Source organism: Oryzias latipes, chromosome 11 (assembly GCF_053564925.1).
Source record: "Oryzias latipes strain Hd-rR chromosome 11, Olatipes_Hd-rR_3.1".
NCBI lineage: Eukaryota > Metazoa > Chordata > Actinopteri > Beloniformes > Adrianichthyidae > Oryzias > Oryzias latipes.
In genome coordinates this window covers 527486-541014 of record NC_136247.1, presented here as the reverse complement: position 1 = coordinate 541014, position 13529 = coordinate 527486, and the positions used below count along the sequence as shown (strand labels likewise).

Sequence of the window (13529 nt, the reverse complement as noted above, 5' to 3'; positions counted from 1 at the left end):
ATCACCAGAGAGCCTTTTATTGGAAATAAAAGCACACCTAAAGTCCCCACTAACTTACAGTTATTAAAGTTGAAAACCAATGGTTTATATTCTCTATATTTATCAATCTTTATATTTAAAGACAGCAATCATGACTCCCACATAGAAAGATAATCAGAAAGGTGTGGCATCATTAATAGTAACTGGGACTTTTACTTGTGACAGATTTTGGCTAATGTAATCATCTTTACCTGTGGTAACTTGGCCGGGGCATACCACGAGTGTCTGATGGACCTGGCTCTGAAGCAGACCTATCAGGACACCTGCAACTGCATCAAGTCACCCATTAAACTGGAGTTTGAGAAGCATCAGCAGGTAAAATCTGACATCAAATGTCCCACCAGAAGACATTGTAAGTCTCTCTGTCCTTCTCTGTACTTCTCTATCAACATCCACAAAGCAAATATTGCATCTGCAGTGCTCTTTCTTGGCATGAAACCATAGTGCTGCTCATAAATGTTCACTTCTGCTCTTAGTCTAGCTTCAACTACTCATTCCCATAACTTCATTGTATGGCTTATCATCTTTAATTCTCTGTAGTTGCCACAACTCTGCACATCTCACTTATTCTTAAAAATAGACAGCAGCACACATGACAAACAGCTTAAGGCTGATTTCAATTTAAAAGCTTTGCCCTAAGATTGACAAGTCTTTGCTTTTTTCTCCTATTTTGTAATATAATATAAAGGTCAACAATGTGACAATGTTAGCTTCTTGTTTAGCTTCCTTAAGGTGCTAGTTTACTTTCCTGCTAGTTTGCCGGTCCCTGGTAATTGCTATCGTCGTTATTCTCACAAGTATAAAATAAATCTTGAATCAATCCCTTTAATGTATTTTTCATAGAAATGTTAGTGGATCATTCATGTCAAAAGTGGCATTTTACCATGACAGTTTCTTGACATTAGCTTCTTTCTGCTAACATTATTGATGGAATGCTCTAAGGGGCATTCTTTATGTTATTTGCCTTTTTTTAATTTAGACCTTTTACCTTATAAGTCTTCAAAGTTTTGTCTGCAGCACGAAACATGTAACCAACAAATGAAAATACCAAGATCCACCATCCATTTTAGAAGAACATAAACACTCACCTGCCCACAGGTGTTAGCTCACCTTTGCACTAATAGTTTGCATGATTGAATGAATGAAATATTTCACACTAGTTGGTTTAAAGGCATAAGTATGCGTGTGCACACTATCTGTTTTGTGTACATGTTGACATGTGGACATTTTTGCAGCTAGCAGGTGTGTTGATAACATTTGAGTGTGTGTGTGTGGACAGGCCCCGCCCTTTTTGTACTCCATTTGAACCGTACCGTAATGATAAACAACCAGTAAACCTGTCTGCTCTATGGTGCTTCATGGTCTTATCCCCCCCCCCCCTCCTATTATTACCCTCTTACCCCGCCCCCCTCTCTAACGTCCCTCTCTCTTCTTCCCTCCTTTCGTTTTCCGTCCGGTCCAACACCAAAGATTTTCAAACATGATTGAAATTAATAAAGTTTGGCCTCAATTACAAAAGGGGTTTATTCAGTCATGCCTTTGGTTTGTCTGAAGATTAATGACCCCTCTTGTTAAAGTAAAATATGTCCAACACAAGAGGCCCTCAGCTCTCATCTGCCTGCCCAGCTGTTGGACAGGACAAGTTAAAAAAAAAAAATTGAAAATACCAAGATTTTTATGAGTTGAATGCCTTTTAAAAAATGTGGATTTTCAGTAGGTACGGCTGGGAAAAATACATCTATCATAGAGACAGTTTAATAACTTGTATTTTTATAGGCATATGGTTCCATGGAACAGGTTTTTACGTGTGCGTTCATCTGCTGCTTTGCAATATGGAAGATGCTCACAAATGCAGAGCCAACTCACTCCAGAATTGAATGCAAATCACATTAGCTCATTAATGAAGCCCCTGACTATTAACACCACACCTCCTTAGGCTATGATGGCTTCCCTTCCTCTGTGTGCACACAGCAGGCTTTTTCAAACTTCTGTAAGGACTGTAGCTGTAGCCGGGCGCACTCTTGCTGCGGGGTGAATGCAACGTTGGCTTAAATCTTCCGTCTCACACAGGGATTGCCATCCAGAATGAGGGAATTTACTGTGTGAAAGATACAGCACATATCTGTTACTTCTGGTCTCACTTCAACACACACCTCCTCTCAGTAGTCCTCACGGAGACTGACGCGCTGGGCCTCCTGCTTCGAAAGGGAAGAGCCAGTGGCATCCACAAAAAAAGTGCTTTGCTTCTGCTCTGATTTGCCCTGCTCTGAGTCCCCCCCTCACAGCAAGCAGGTTTTATTACCCCAACATGTGTAAATCAAATCATGGCGTACAATGGCTCTGTGTCCATACTTACAAGCATGAATTGCTAAGTTCCTGGTAAGAATGACAGTGATGACTGCATCCCTTCGGCACAGACAAAAAACAGATACAGATTTCAGCACTTCACTGAATTTTTAATGTATGTAAAGAACCAAGTTAATGCACAATCAAAAAGTGTAACAGTATAACAAAATGCGTGATAATAAAATGTGTAATCATGCTACACTAGCCACTATTGCACTGTGCCGTCCGGCTATCTGAACCTCCTTTTATTGAAGTATACAAATTCTGTAATGCTAGATTTAGAACTTATTGTAGTCATGTGACGACGTTATGCTCAGAAAAGATCCTGATTATATTATTTTTGTACCAACATTGTCGTTTGTTTTCAACAGGAAACTTTTTAAATCTCAGGGAAGCTTCAGATGTGAAGCTTAAAGCTATTTGTTTGCTATAAGGCACACTAGTGTCTTTGGTTAGTTTGATTCTAAAAATGACAAACTTGTTTTTTTAACCTCTGAGTTAACCTGAGATGGAGGTCTTCAATATTAAAATATTTGAAATAAATAAATTGATTATTGTTAAGATCAATAAAAAAAACTTGAATTTGTTTTTTTTGTCCTCATTTACAGGAGCGTCTACTTCTATCCTTACTACCGGCTCATATAGCAAGAGTGATGAAAGCTGAGATCATCCAAAGGCTGCAGGGTCCAAACTTTGGCCGATCTGAGAGCACCAACAACTTTCACAACCTGTATGTGCAGCGACACACCAATGTAAGGTAAAGTTGTTGCTTTTTTCTCTTTGCTTCTCCACACTGTTTTCTGGTCTCATTTCAAAGCTTGATTACTTCCTTGTCCTCATTGAGCCTTGTCTTCCTTTGTCTTACATTCTCTACCTGCTGTTTAATTTCAATTCTTCTTTTTTGCCCAACCCTTTTCTCTTTGTTTGGTCATTTATTCTTCTGCACTTTCTCTTCTTCCTCATGCATTTTTATTTCAGTTAAGCTTAAACCCACTTCTGTTTTTCTCAGAGGTCTCTTTGCCAAATGGAGATGATTTTTTGTCCTGACCTTTGAATGGAGTTATTGTCTGTACAGTGAAGGGTAATGGTCCCCAAAAATCATTCAGCCTCACAGGAAGGACAACATTGATATCTCACACTCCAGTGCCCAGAGCCCTTTGTGCCTGTGTGCAACGTTTGTTTGGGTGGGAGCGGGGAGGAGCAAGCGGATGTTACATAAAAGAAAATACTACTACTAATAAAAATACATGTAAAAGAGAATAATAATACTACTAATAATAAAATAATAATACTAATAATAATAATAAAATAAAAATAAAAACCCAAGGGGAACCCCTTAACCCCTGCTGTGTATGCATCGCCGACCCCCCGTGGGCCAGGCCAAGCACCAAACAAACGGCCAGGGGCGAAACACCGGCCACGGGCAGCCGACCCCAGGCCCCAGAATCCCAAGCCCCCGCCATGGCGACCAGCCACCCAGCACGGCACCTGGCTGCTGTTCCCGGTTGGCCGCCACCGCCTACCCTGCGTCCAGAAGGCACCGACCCAGGAACCCCTGCCAAGTTGCTGGCAAAGTGCGCCCACCCAAGCAACCAGATTGAGACCCATTTTAAATAACCTACTAGTAGTGAGTTTTGTGGAGAATCTTGTATTGGATAAGTTGCATATTAGTAGTTTTGGTCATATTAAACGCATTTAAACAGATCTGTAGCCAAAATTGCTTACTAGAATTCAATGATAGCTCAGACTCCAATTTTGTCACGGCTAAGCAAGTTGTATCATCTATGTTAGTACATTTTGGAAGTGAGCTTTGGATTTTTAAGGTCAATGAAATGTGTTACTGTAAGGGGAAGGTCTAGGTCTATTTGGGTCAGGCAGTACTTAGTGCTTATAGCTGATTTCAGTTGCTGATATTCTAGAAATGTGTTTTTCACTAATCCCATAGATTGAGGATAACGTTGGGAGGGACATAAATGTTCTATTCTCAGAACTGTTCAATTTATAAATTCAAGAACAAATTTGCCAAATGCCCTTGGTTAACAATCGGTTTACAAAATGCTTGTAAAAAGAAAAATGACCTCTATAAAAAATTCTTAAAACAGAGGACAAGAGAAAGTGAACAAAGATGTAAGTCATACAAAAGTAAACTAACTGAAATCTACACTTTTTTTACTGTGTACATCAGTAATATACTGAATGTAAATAAACACAACATAAAGCAACTTTGGGAAATATTAAATACCAGAAGCATGCATGCACCCCTACATGCACGTGCACACTGCTCCCTGTCTGCCTTATTCCTCGCTTCTAACCCACAGTGTATTGATGGACACATACCTTCCTCTTATCTGAGTGTGTCAGAATTTTATGTTTGGATGTAACATTTACATCAGATTATAAATGTTTCACAGCTTAAAATAAAAACTATTCAAATTTGCAATTCGACACTTGCATCCCCCCACTTTCTCCCCATGCCTCTTTATTTATTTTTCTTCGACCCCCCCCCCACACACACACACACACACTTACCCCCTCTCCCTCCACTTTAATAAAAAGAACATGTATATATACTTAAAACACAAAATGATATAAATAAAAACAAGAAATAAAAAAATCAATAAAAAAACAAACCAAAAGGGGTTCATATAAATTTACACCCTGGTTATCCGAATATTCATAACCTCTTTTTGTGATAATAAAACCTGTCCAACACAAAAGGCCTTCAGCTCTCATCTGTTCTGTCCGTGCTGTTGTTGGACAGAACAAGTTTAAAAATACAAACAAAAAAAGTAGATGTGAGAAGATGTGTTTCTCACAGGGGAGCAACTACCTAATTTCATAGTGGTATGCGGCCACGTAAAAAACGCATCCACACACAAACACACAGACATAAATGCACATTATAAAATGTATTGTCTCAAGAGTCTATGTGGTGAAGGCCATTCAGAAGAATCTTCTGAGTAATGCCTTGCCCCACCCCTCTCCTTTTTACCTCTCTGTTCTTCGACCTCTTCATCATCAGCTGATCGTCATCTAAACCTCTCTCCTCATTCTTCTCTTGTCATGCCTGTCTGCACATGTTTTCCCAAAATAAGTGAACAGGTGGTCAGCAGAAGTTTAAACCAGATTGAGCATCTAGGTTTTTGTGACTTTAATTGTTTAATTAATTCTCCCTGAAGTCATCTCTGGTGTCTTTTCTATCAGATGCATCACCAACCTCATGTCTGTCTCTTTCACCTCTTGTCTGTGTTCTTCTCCACTAAATCATACGGCCAAGCAAGAAATATTTCATGTTTTAAATAAATTAATCATCTTGAAAATGCATGTTTTTTTAAAATAAAGAATACTATTTAAAAATGAATGACTTATTATGAACTGGCTTTGCCCTGAACGTCCACCATCAGACCAGCTTGTTTCTTTCTTTCATCTGTCCTGATTCTTTCTCTCTTCTCGTCTTTCTCTCCATCCTCACAGCTTAGGGATATAAACTTTGTGCTAGGAAGATTTTAAAAGAAAACAGTGACTAAACTATATGTAAAAATAGAAACATTTTTCTTTTAAATTATATTTGTGTTGGATATCACTTAGTGGTATAATAGTAAGGATAGATTTATTTATTGTTGTTAAACATCTCCAAATGTTCAACCAAAATGTCGTTCAGCCAAAGTGATATTAAAAGCAAAAGGCTGTAAACTAAATAAAAAAAGTAAAAAATAATAATTATATTAACAATATAAAAAGAAACAAAAACACCATCTAACCCACCATCACACATACTTCTCCCCTTTGTCATCATTAAGTGCTGTTTCAGTCAAAGGATAAAAACTTTTCCAGTGTTTTGGGACATCAAGTTAAAGAAATTTTTTTCTGTAAATCCTGCTCAGTTCAGCTGCAAGACACCTGCGACCATTTTAATGGTAGTTTTATTCTGAATGTTTACAAGACTTTTTATCAATGCTATAACGTACCTGCTGTCTCTCAACCATTTAGAGAAACTTTTCTTCAGTCACACTACATCTTTGTCCCTTTTGCGTTTTCTGTTTTGTTCTTTTGCCTTTCCATGTTACAGCGCACTGTCATCAGATGATCACACAATTTAAATAAAAAGAATCAGACTCGTTCTCCAGCACATTCGATTGCGCTCTTTGTACAAGACCCGAGGGAAGGAGGAGAAAAGTTCCTCCGTGGAATGATCCTGATGATCTTGGAGCTGATGGCGGCGAGGACTGTACGAGATGCTGATGACAGGGTAGCCTGAGAGGTGTGGCACGAGGACGCGTCGGAGCGTGGAGCCAGAGGGAGCGAGGCGTGAGCACTGAGGACAGCGGGACCCACTTGAGGCGAGGCGTGGACGCCAAGGACGGCGGAACCAACTTGAGGCGAGTCGTGGACGCCGAGGACGGCGGGACCAACTTGAGGCGAGGCGTGGACGCCGAGGATGGCGGAACCAACTTGAGGCGAGGCGTGGACGCCGAGGACGGCGGAACCAACTTGAGGCGAGGCGTGGACGCCGAGGACGGCGGAACCAACTTGAGGCGAGGCGTGGACGCCGAGGACGGCGGAACCAACTTGAGGCGAGTCGTGGATGCCGAGGACGGCGGAACCAACTTGAGGCGAGGCGTGGACGCCGAGGACGGCGGAACCAGCTTGGAGCGAGGCGTGGAGCTCTGGAGGAGGAGGAACCAGCGTGACCAGTGGATTGAACCTGAAGATGAGTACAATGCGTGGTAAGTACAAGAACTAGATTATTTAGCAAAGACTAAAAGGCCAGACTTAAGCACCGGAGTGAGTATAACGAACTGGCGCTGGATACTGGTGAGTGGCTCCCTTATGAAGGCCGGCAGGAAAATGAGGGGATGAAGATCAGCTGGTTCCAATCAGCAGAGCAGGAGTGCTGGGAGGGGGGAGGTAAACTGACAGGCACCGTGACAAGTAATATCCTGAGGTGAGACTAACAGTAGCACCTAGAGCAGAGCAAAAAGTTCTCCAGACCTGGGATACAAACTGGAGTCCCCGGTCTGAAACAATGTCCTTAGGTATCCCATGATGCCTGAAAACCTGGTGGACCAGAATGTCGGCCATTTCAGCGGCCGTGGGCCAAATAAATGGCTTATTAACGGACGTAAGTTGGGTGAGAGGAGCGGCGAGACTACTCTAGTTGCGTATGAACCTGCGATAAAAATTGGCAAACCTGAGAAAGCGTTGTAACTGTTTACGTGAGTCGGGAGGTTCCCAGTTAGAGACTGCGGGAACCTTGGCTGGATCGGGCGGATGTTGCCAGCTTCAATAATGAACCCGAGTAATGAAACAGTTGACACGTGAAATTCGCACTTTTCGGCTTTAACAAAGAGTTGATTTTCGAGAAGACGTTCAAGGACCTGACGAACATGGAGAGTGTGGAGATCTTGATTGGGAGAATAGATGAGAATATCGTCAAGATAGACAAAGACAAACCTATTAAGGAAGTCACGGAGAATGTCGTTAACTAGGTGTTGGAAGACTGCTGGGGCATTGGTGACCCCAAAAGGCATCACCAGGTATTCAAAATGCCCTAGAGGGGTGTTAAAAGCAGTCTTCCATTCGTCCCCCTCTCTCATACCAACTAGGTGGTACGCGTTACGGAGATCTAATTTGGAGAAACACACGCGCTTCATGAACGGAATCTAAGGCGGAGCTTATGAGTGGCAAGGAATATTTATTCTTAACAGTGATCTGATTTAGTTCTTGGAAATTGATGCATGGCCGCAGGGTCTTATCTTTCTTCTGCACGAAGAAGCCAGCCCGACGGGAGATGAGGAGGGGCGAATGTGACCCGAAGAAAGGGATTCATGGATATATTTTTCCATGGTGAGTTTTTCAGGACCGGACTGATTGAATAGACGTCCCTTGGGAAGAGTGGCACCGCTTAATAACTCGATGGACCAATCATAGAGTCTGTGAGGGGGTAAGGCACCCACCAGAGCTCTGGAGGAGGAGGAACCAGCGTGACCAGTGGATTGAACCTGAAGGCGTGGTAAGTACAAGAACTAGATTATTTAGCAAAGACTAAAAGGCCAGACTTAAGCACCGGAGTGAGTATAACGAACTGGTGCTGGATACTAGTGAGTAGCTCCCTTATGAAGGCCGGCAGGAAGATGAGGAGATGAAGATCAGCTGGTTCCAATCAGCAGAGCAGGAGTGCTGGGAGGGGGGAGGTGAACTGACAGGCACCGTGACAAGTTTGTATGGTAAGCTGGTCAATTTTCCAAATGTGTTTTATCGCACAGTAGTGGAAAAAAACCTGACACCTGACTTTTACATTGGTATTTTTGAAAAAATGACACCCCATCATAAAGTTAACAAATCTCAGAAAAATGCCATTGCATTTGCCACTCTTCTTGCTCGTACACTGATTCTATTTCATTAGAAATCTGACAAGGCCCCCTCAGTCTCAATGGTTAAAAAAGTTTCTCTCTCTTCTGCCTTTGTAAAGCTCAGATACAGGATAAAAACATCACAGCAAAAATTGTCTTCAACATCGAACCTCTTTATGGAATATGCAAAAAAAAGTTCCTGTGATGTTTGAAACATTGGATACGAAATATGATAAGTAGACTGGAATTGCACCTTGACTTGCTATGTTGCCCTAGTCTTTTCTTCTTCTCTTATTTCTCTGAGCCGTGGGTGGGAGGGGGGTTCTTTTCTCTGTTTGTATCAGCTTTACAATGTTATAACTAAATGTAGCAGATGTAAAAACTGATAAATAAAGTTTGAAAAAACCCCTGCTATTCTGTTATATTCTGCATGTTCTTTCTGTGTACACGTGGGTTTTTTCTGGGCGTTCCAGTTTCTTCCCACAGCCCAAAAACATGCTTCAGAGGTTCATTGGTGTCTCCACATTGCCTCTTGGTGTGAAAGTGGGTGATTGTGTGGCCCTGTGTGTGGCCTCTTGTGTGTACCCCACCTTTGCCCAACAGTAGCTGGGTTGGTTTCAGCTGCCTCGAGATCACAAGAGGGATTCAACAATGAATGGATGAATAGGCTTATGAGGATTGACTAAAGAAAGGTACTATTATTGCAACACCTATTTACAGGTATTTGCCCCTGGGGGGTAAATACTCAGAAGCTATTGCATAGTTACACTTGGACAAAAACTCTTTTTCATTAAATTAACTTTTGTGTGTTTTTTTCCATAGCATTCTCTATGCAGACATTGTGGGCTTCACAAGGCTGGCCAGTGACTGTTCTCCAGGTGAACTCGTGCACATGCTGAATGAACTTTTTGGCAAATTTGACCAGATTGCAAAGGTAAGCAAATACCATAAATTAATTTCATTCAAACTCTGTTCTAATGAGAAAATTCATCCATCCATCCATCCATCTTCCTCCGCTTATCCGGGACTGGGTCGTGGGGACAGCAGTCTAAGCAGAGATGCCCAGACTTCCCTTGCCCCAGCCACTTCCTCCAGCTCCTCTGGGGGGACCCCGAGGCGTTCCCAGGCCAGTCGAGAGATGTAGTGTCTCCAGTGTGTCCTGAGTCTTCCCCGGGGCCTCTGCCCAGTGGGACATGCCAGAAACACCTTTCCAGAGAGGTGTCCAGGAGGAATCTGGACTAGAAACCCGAGCCACCTCAACTGGCTCTTTTTGATGTGGAGGAGAAGCGGTTCTACTCCGAGCTCTCCGCGGGTCATCCCAGTCGCTTCACACTCGGTCGCAAACCGCCCCAATGCACACTAGAGGTCCTGGCTCGATGAAGCCAACAGGACAACATCATCTGCAAAAAGCAGAGAGGAAATCCTGTGGTCCCCACACCAGACCCCCTCCGGGCCCTGGCTGCGCCTAGAAATTCTGTCCATAAAAACTATGAACAGAACTGTTCATAGTGGACCGGGAACCACCACCCCTGTCTGCCAGTCCAGTGGTACAGTTCCCGACTACCACGCGATGCTGCAGAGACATGTCAGCCAAGACACTCCCACAGCATCCAGAGACTTGAGGTACTCAGGGCGGACTTTATCCACTCCTGGGGCCTTGCCACTGAGGAGCTCGTTGACTACCTCAGTGACTTCAGCTTGGGTAATTTACAGCCTCAACCCAAAGTCCTCATTCTCTGCTTCTTCAAAAGAAGGCGTGTCAATAGGATTGACCACCACCCGACATTGTCCCCAGTCGAAGTCAACAGCCCCCCACCTGCACTGAAAATGGTGCCTGTGGAGAACTGCTTTACCCTCCTGAGGCGCCAGATGGTTTGCCAGAATTTCTTCGAGGCCAACTGATAGTCCTTCTCCATGGCCTCACCGAACTCTTCCCAGGACCGAGTTTTTGCCTCCGCAACAGTCCGGGCCGCAGCTCGCTTAGACTGCCAATACCTGTCAGCTGCCCCTGGAGTCCCACAAGCCAGGCAGGCTGGTAGGACTCTTTCTTCAGCTTGACGGCATCCCTTACTTCCGGTGTCCACCACCGGGTTCGGGAGTTACCGCCGCGACAGGCACCAGAGACCTTGCGACCACAGCTCTGAGCAGCAGCAGAGACAAAGAAAGTGGAAAACATGGTCCATTCTGACTCAATGTCCCCAACCTCCCTTGGTACCTGTTTGAAGTTCTCCCGGATGTGGGATTTAAAGACTTCTCTAACGGAGGGCTCAGCCAGACGTTCCCAGCAGACCCCCACAGTACGTTTGGGTCTTCCAAGTCTTTCTGGCCTCTTTCCCCGCCAGTGAATCCAACTCACCACCAGGTAGTGATCGGTGGACAGCTCTGCCCCTCTCTTTACCCAAGTGTTTAAGACTCAGGGCCGAGGGTCGTCTGAAACAACCACGTCGATTTTTTTGCTTTCAAAAATGTTCCTTTTGTCTGAAAAAAACATTTTTGTGTTTGCAACACAAAAATGTTTTCACGTGCGTTGTCTCATCTCGCTTTCTCCCTATCTTTGTTTTTGGGTTAGTACGTTTCAGTTTAGCGTGACATATCTGCCAGCCTGCTGACTGGTCTACATCAGGGGTTCTCAAAGTGCGGCCCAGGGGCCAATGGCGGCCCGCGGGAAGATTTTTTGTGGCCCTCAATAAAGAGAGCCAGAGCAGGTTCCTTTGAGGAAAAATGTTGTGTTGGCGAGGAGAAAAGGCGCTTTCAAGCTAAGTGGACAGATGCTTACTTTGTCGTACCTCATGGGCTGAATAAAGTCATTTGTCTTATCTGCTTGCAGGTAAATGCAAAGAATTCAATATAAACATCACTATGTCACAAATCATAAAAACTATGACAAATTTACCAGCGAGGAGTGCAATATTTAGCTCCAACAACAACAACAACGAGGCAATGTTGCACAGCAGATTTTTACAAAAATGGCTACATCCAGTGAGGCTGTGACAGAAGCTGGTAGCTACGTTGTGGCTTTGGAAATGGCCCGGTGTAGCAAGCCAGAAGTTACATTTTATTACGATTTAAATATGAATCTAAACTATTTTTTTCATGAATGCACACCAATTCTTAAAAATAAGACAACCTGTGAAAATTTAACATACAAGTTAAAAATGCTGCTTCTGTTAAATACATTGAGTCTCCTGTGGTGAGCCATCATTCTTCTTCCTATTACTGCTGTTAATCTATTCCAAAACACTTGTGCAGCATTAGTGTATGTTCTTTAAATCTTTTTTTTTTTTTTTTAACAAACAGATCTTAAAGAAAATCAAACTTTTTTCCAACATTTTGCTCTGGAGGATTCACAGATCACATGGGCCTGTTAATTTAATGTCAGCAGACAAACTTTACAGTTTTTTTACAGTTTCAGGAGATCCTCAGCCATAAATTCACAAATTTGATCAAATAAAAAGTTAATCAAGCTAAACAGAGGGAAAAAAAGAAATAAAGAAAGTGTGAATTATTTTCAAAATGATTAAAAATGAATTGTTCTTCAGCAAAAGAGGCAAAATCGAGGATTATAAGAACTGGTTTGGCTTCTGAGCCTTGGTTGCAGACACAATGTTAGATAAATATGGCAATTTGTTTGGAATGAACCTAGGCTAATTATCAGCCTGTTTGATGGCAGATAAGTCATGCTGAACTCAAACTTATTCAAAGATGAAAGCGTGAGGAGACACAACGCATGTGAAAACGTTTGTGTTGCAAACACAAAAAATTTTTTGAAAGCAAAAAAAAGGTTTTTTAATGTAAACATTCAATATTTTCATTTGCTACTTTGTTTGTTTGCAATGTGTTGTCATAAATATCACATCATAAATAATTAGTTAAGAGGGTGGCTAAAGATTGAAAGGACAACATTTCTCCTGATCAATAAAGTTCAATTTAATTCAATATTTTAAACAGTGGGGAGTAACTAAAAAAATGGTATCTTAAAGATTAAAGAAAAACAATTCTAAAACTTAATTATACCAAACATAGTATACTATCTGATAATTCTTTTTTGATGGTTAAATATTTCAAAAGTACTGTGAAAAGTCTCAATTCGAAAAATCCTGCACTACCTTGAAAGGTACAATCCAAACAGAAACCTTATTTTGGGTCTTTAAAGACTTTAAACTCTTTAAAGACCTTCAATGTCCTGAAAAAAAATATGTCTTCATAAAATGATTAAATGAATTATAATACTGAAATCCATAAATCCCTTTAAGTTTCAGCATTGTGTTGTAATTCGGAAGGGTGGATAGTTACAAGTTCATTTTTAAGTCTTCATCCTTGTTGCCTTGGTCGACCTTCCTGCCGTTTCTCCTCAGAGCATCATGCCAGTGTGGGCTGCTCAGAAAGCATCACCCGGTCTCATGGGTCTAAACACTAAGGTTCAAGTCCAGCAGTTTCAACCTCCTGAAGCTTCTGTTACATAAATGCAGTCCGGCGATGAGCTGTTACTCATCCCACATGTGTATTCAGAGGTGTTATGTTTGTGGGTGGACTATATCTGAGCTTGATAAATGCAACTCTCTATGCCTGGAGGTTATGTTGCAAAAATATTTAATACATATATATATTTTAACTGCTTCTTTTTCTTTCTCTCTTTAAGGAAAATGAGTGTATGCGCATCAAGATCCTGGGAGACTGCTATTACTGCGTGTCTGGTCTGCCCAAGTCGCTGCCTGATCATGCCAAGAACTGTGTGAAGATGGGCCTGGATATGTGTGAGGCCATCAAGTAAAAGACCAGATCCCTAGAACC

At 42.2% G+C, this 13529-nt stretch overlaps 1 protein-coding gene across 7 annotated transcripts in view; it reads left to right on the top strand.

Moving 5' to 3' along the window:
• adcy2b (adenylate cyclase 2b (brain)) overlaps nucleotides 1-13529 on the top strand; it is a 110786-nt gene that overhangs the window by 32357 nt on the left and 64900 nt on the right. For all 7 annotated transcript variants that reach the window (XM_078954517.1, XM_078954515.1, XM_023960300.2 and 4 more), the window contains 4 exons: nucleotides 205-354; nucleotides 2994-3142; nucleotides 9561-9672; nucleotides 13378-13505. In XM_078954517.1, coding sequence (XP_078810643.1) covers nucleotides 205-354; nucleotides 2994-3142; nucleotides 9561-9672; nucleotides 13378-13505 — 539 coding nt within the window. The remainder of the gene's footprint in view (nucleotides 1-204; nucleotides 355-2993; nucleotides 3143-9560; nucleotides 9673-13377; nucleotides 13506-13529) is intronic.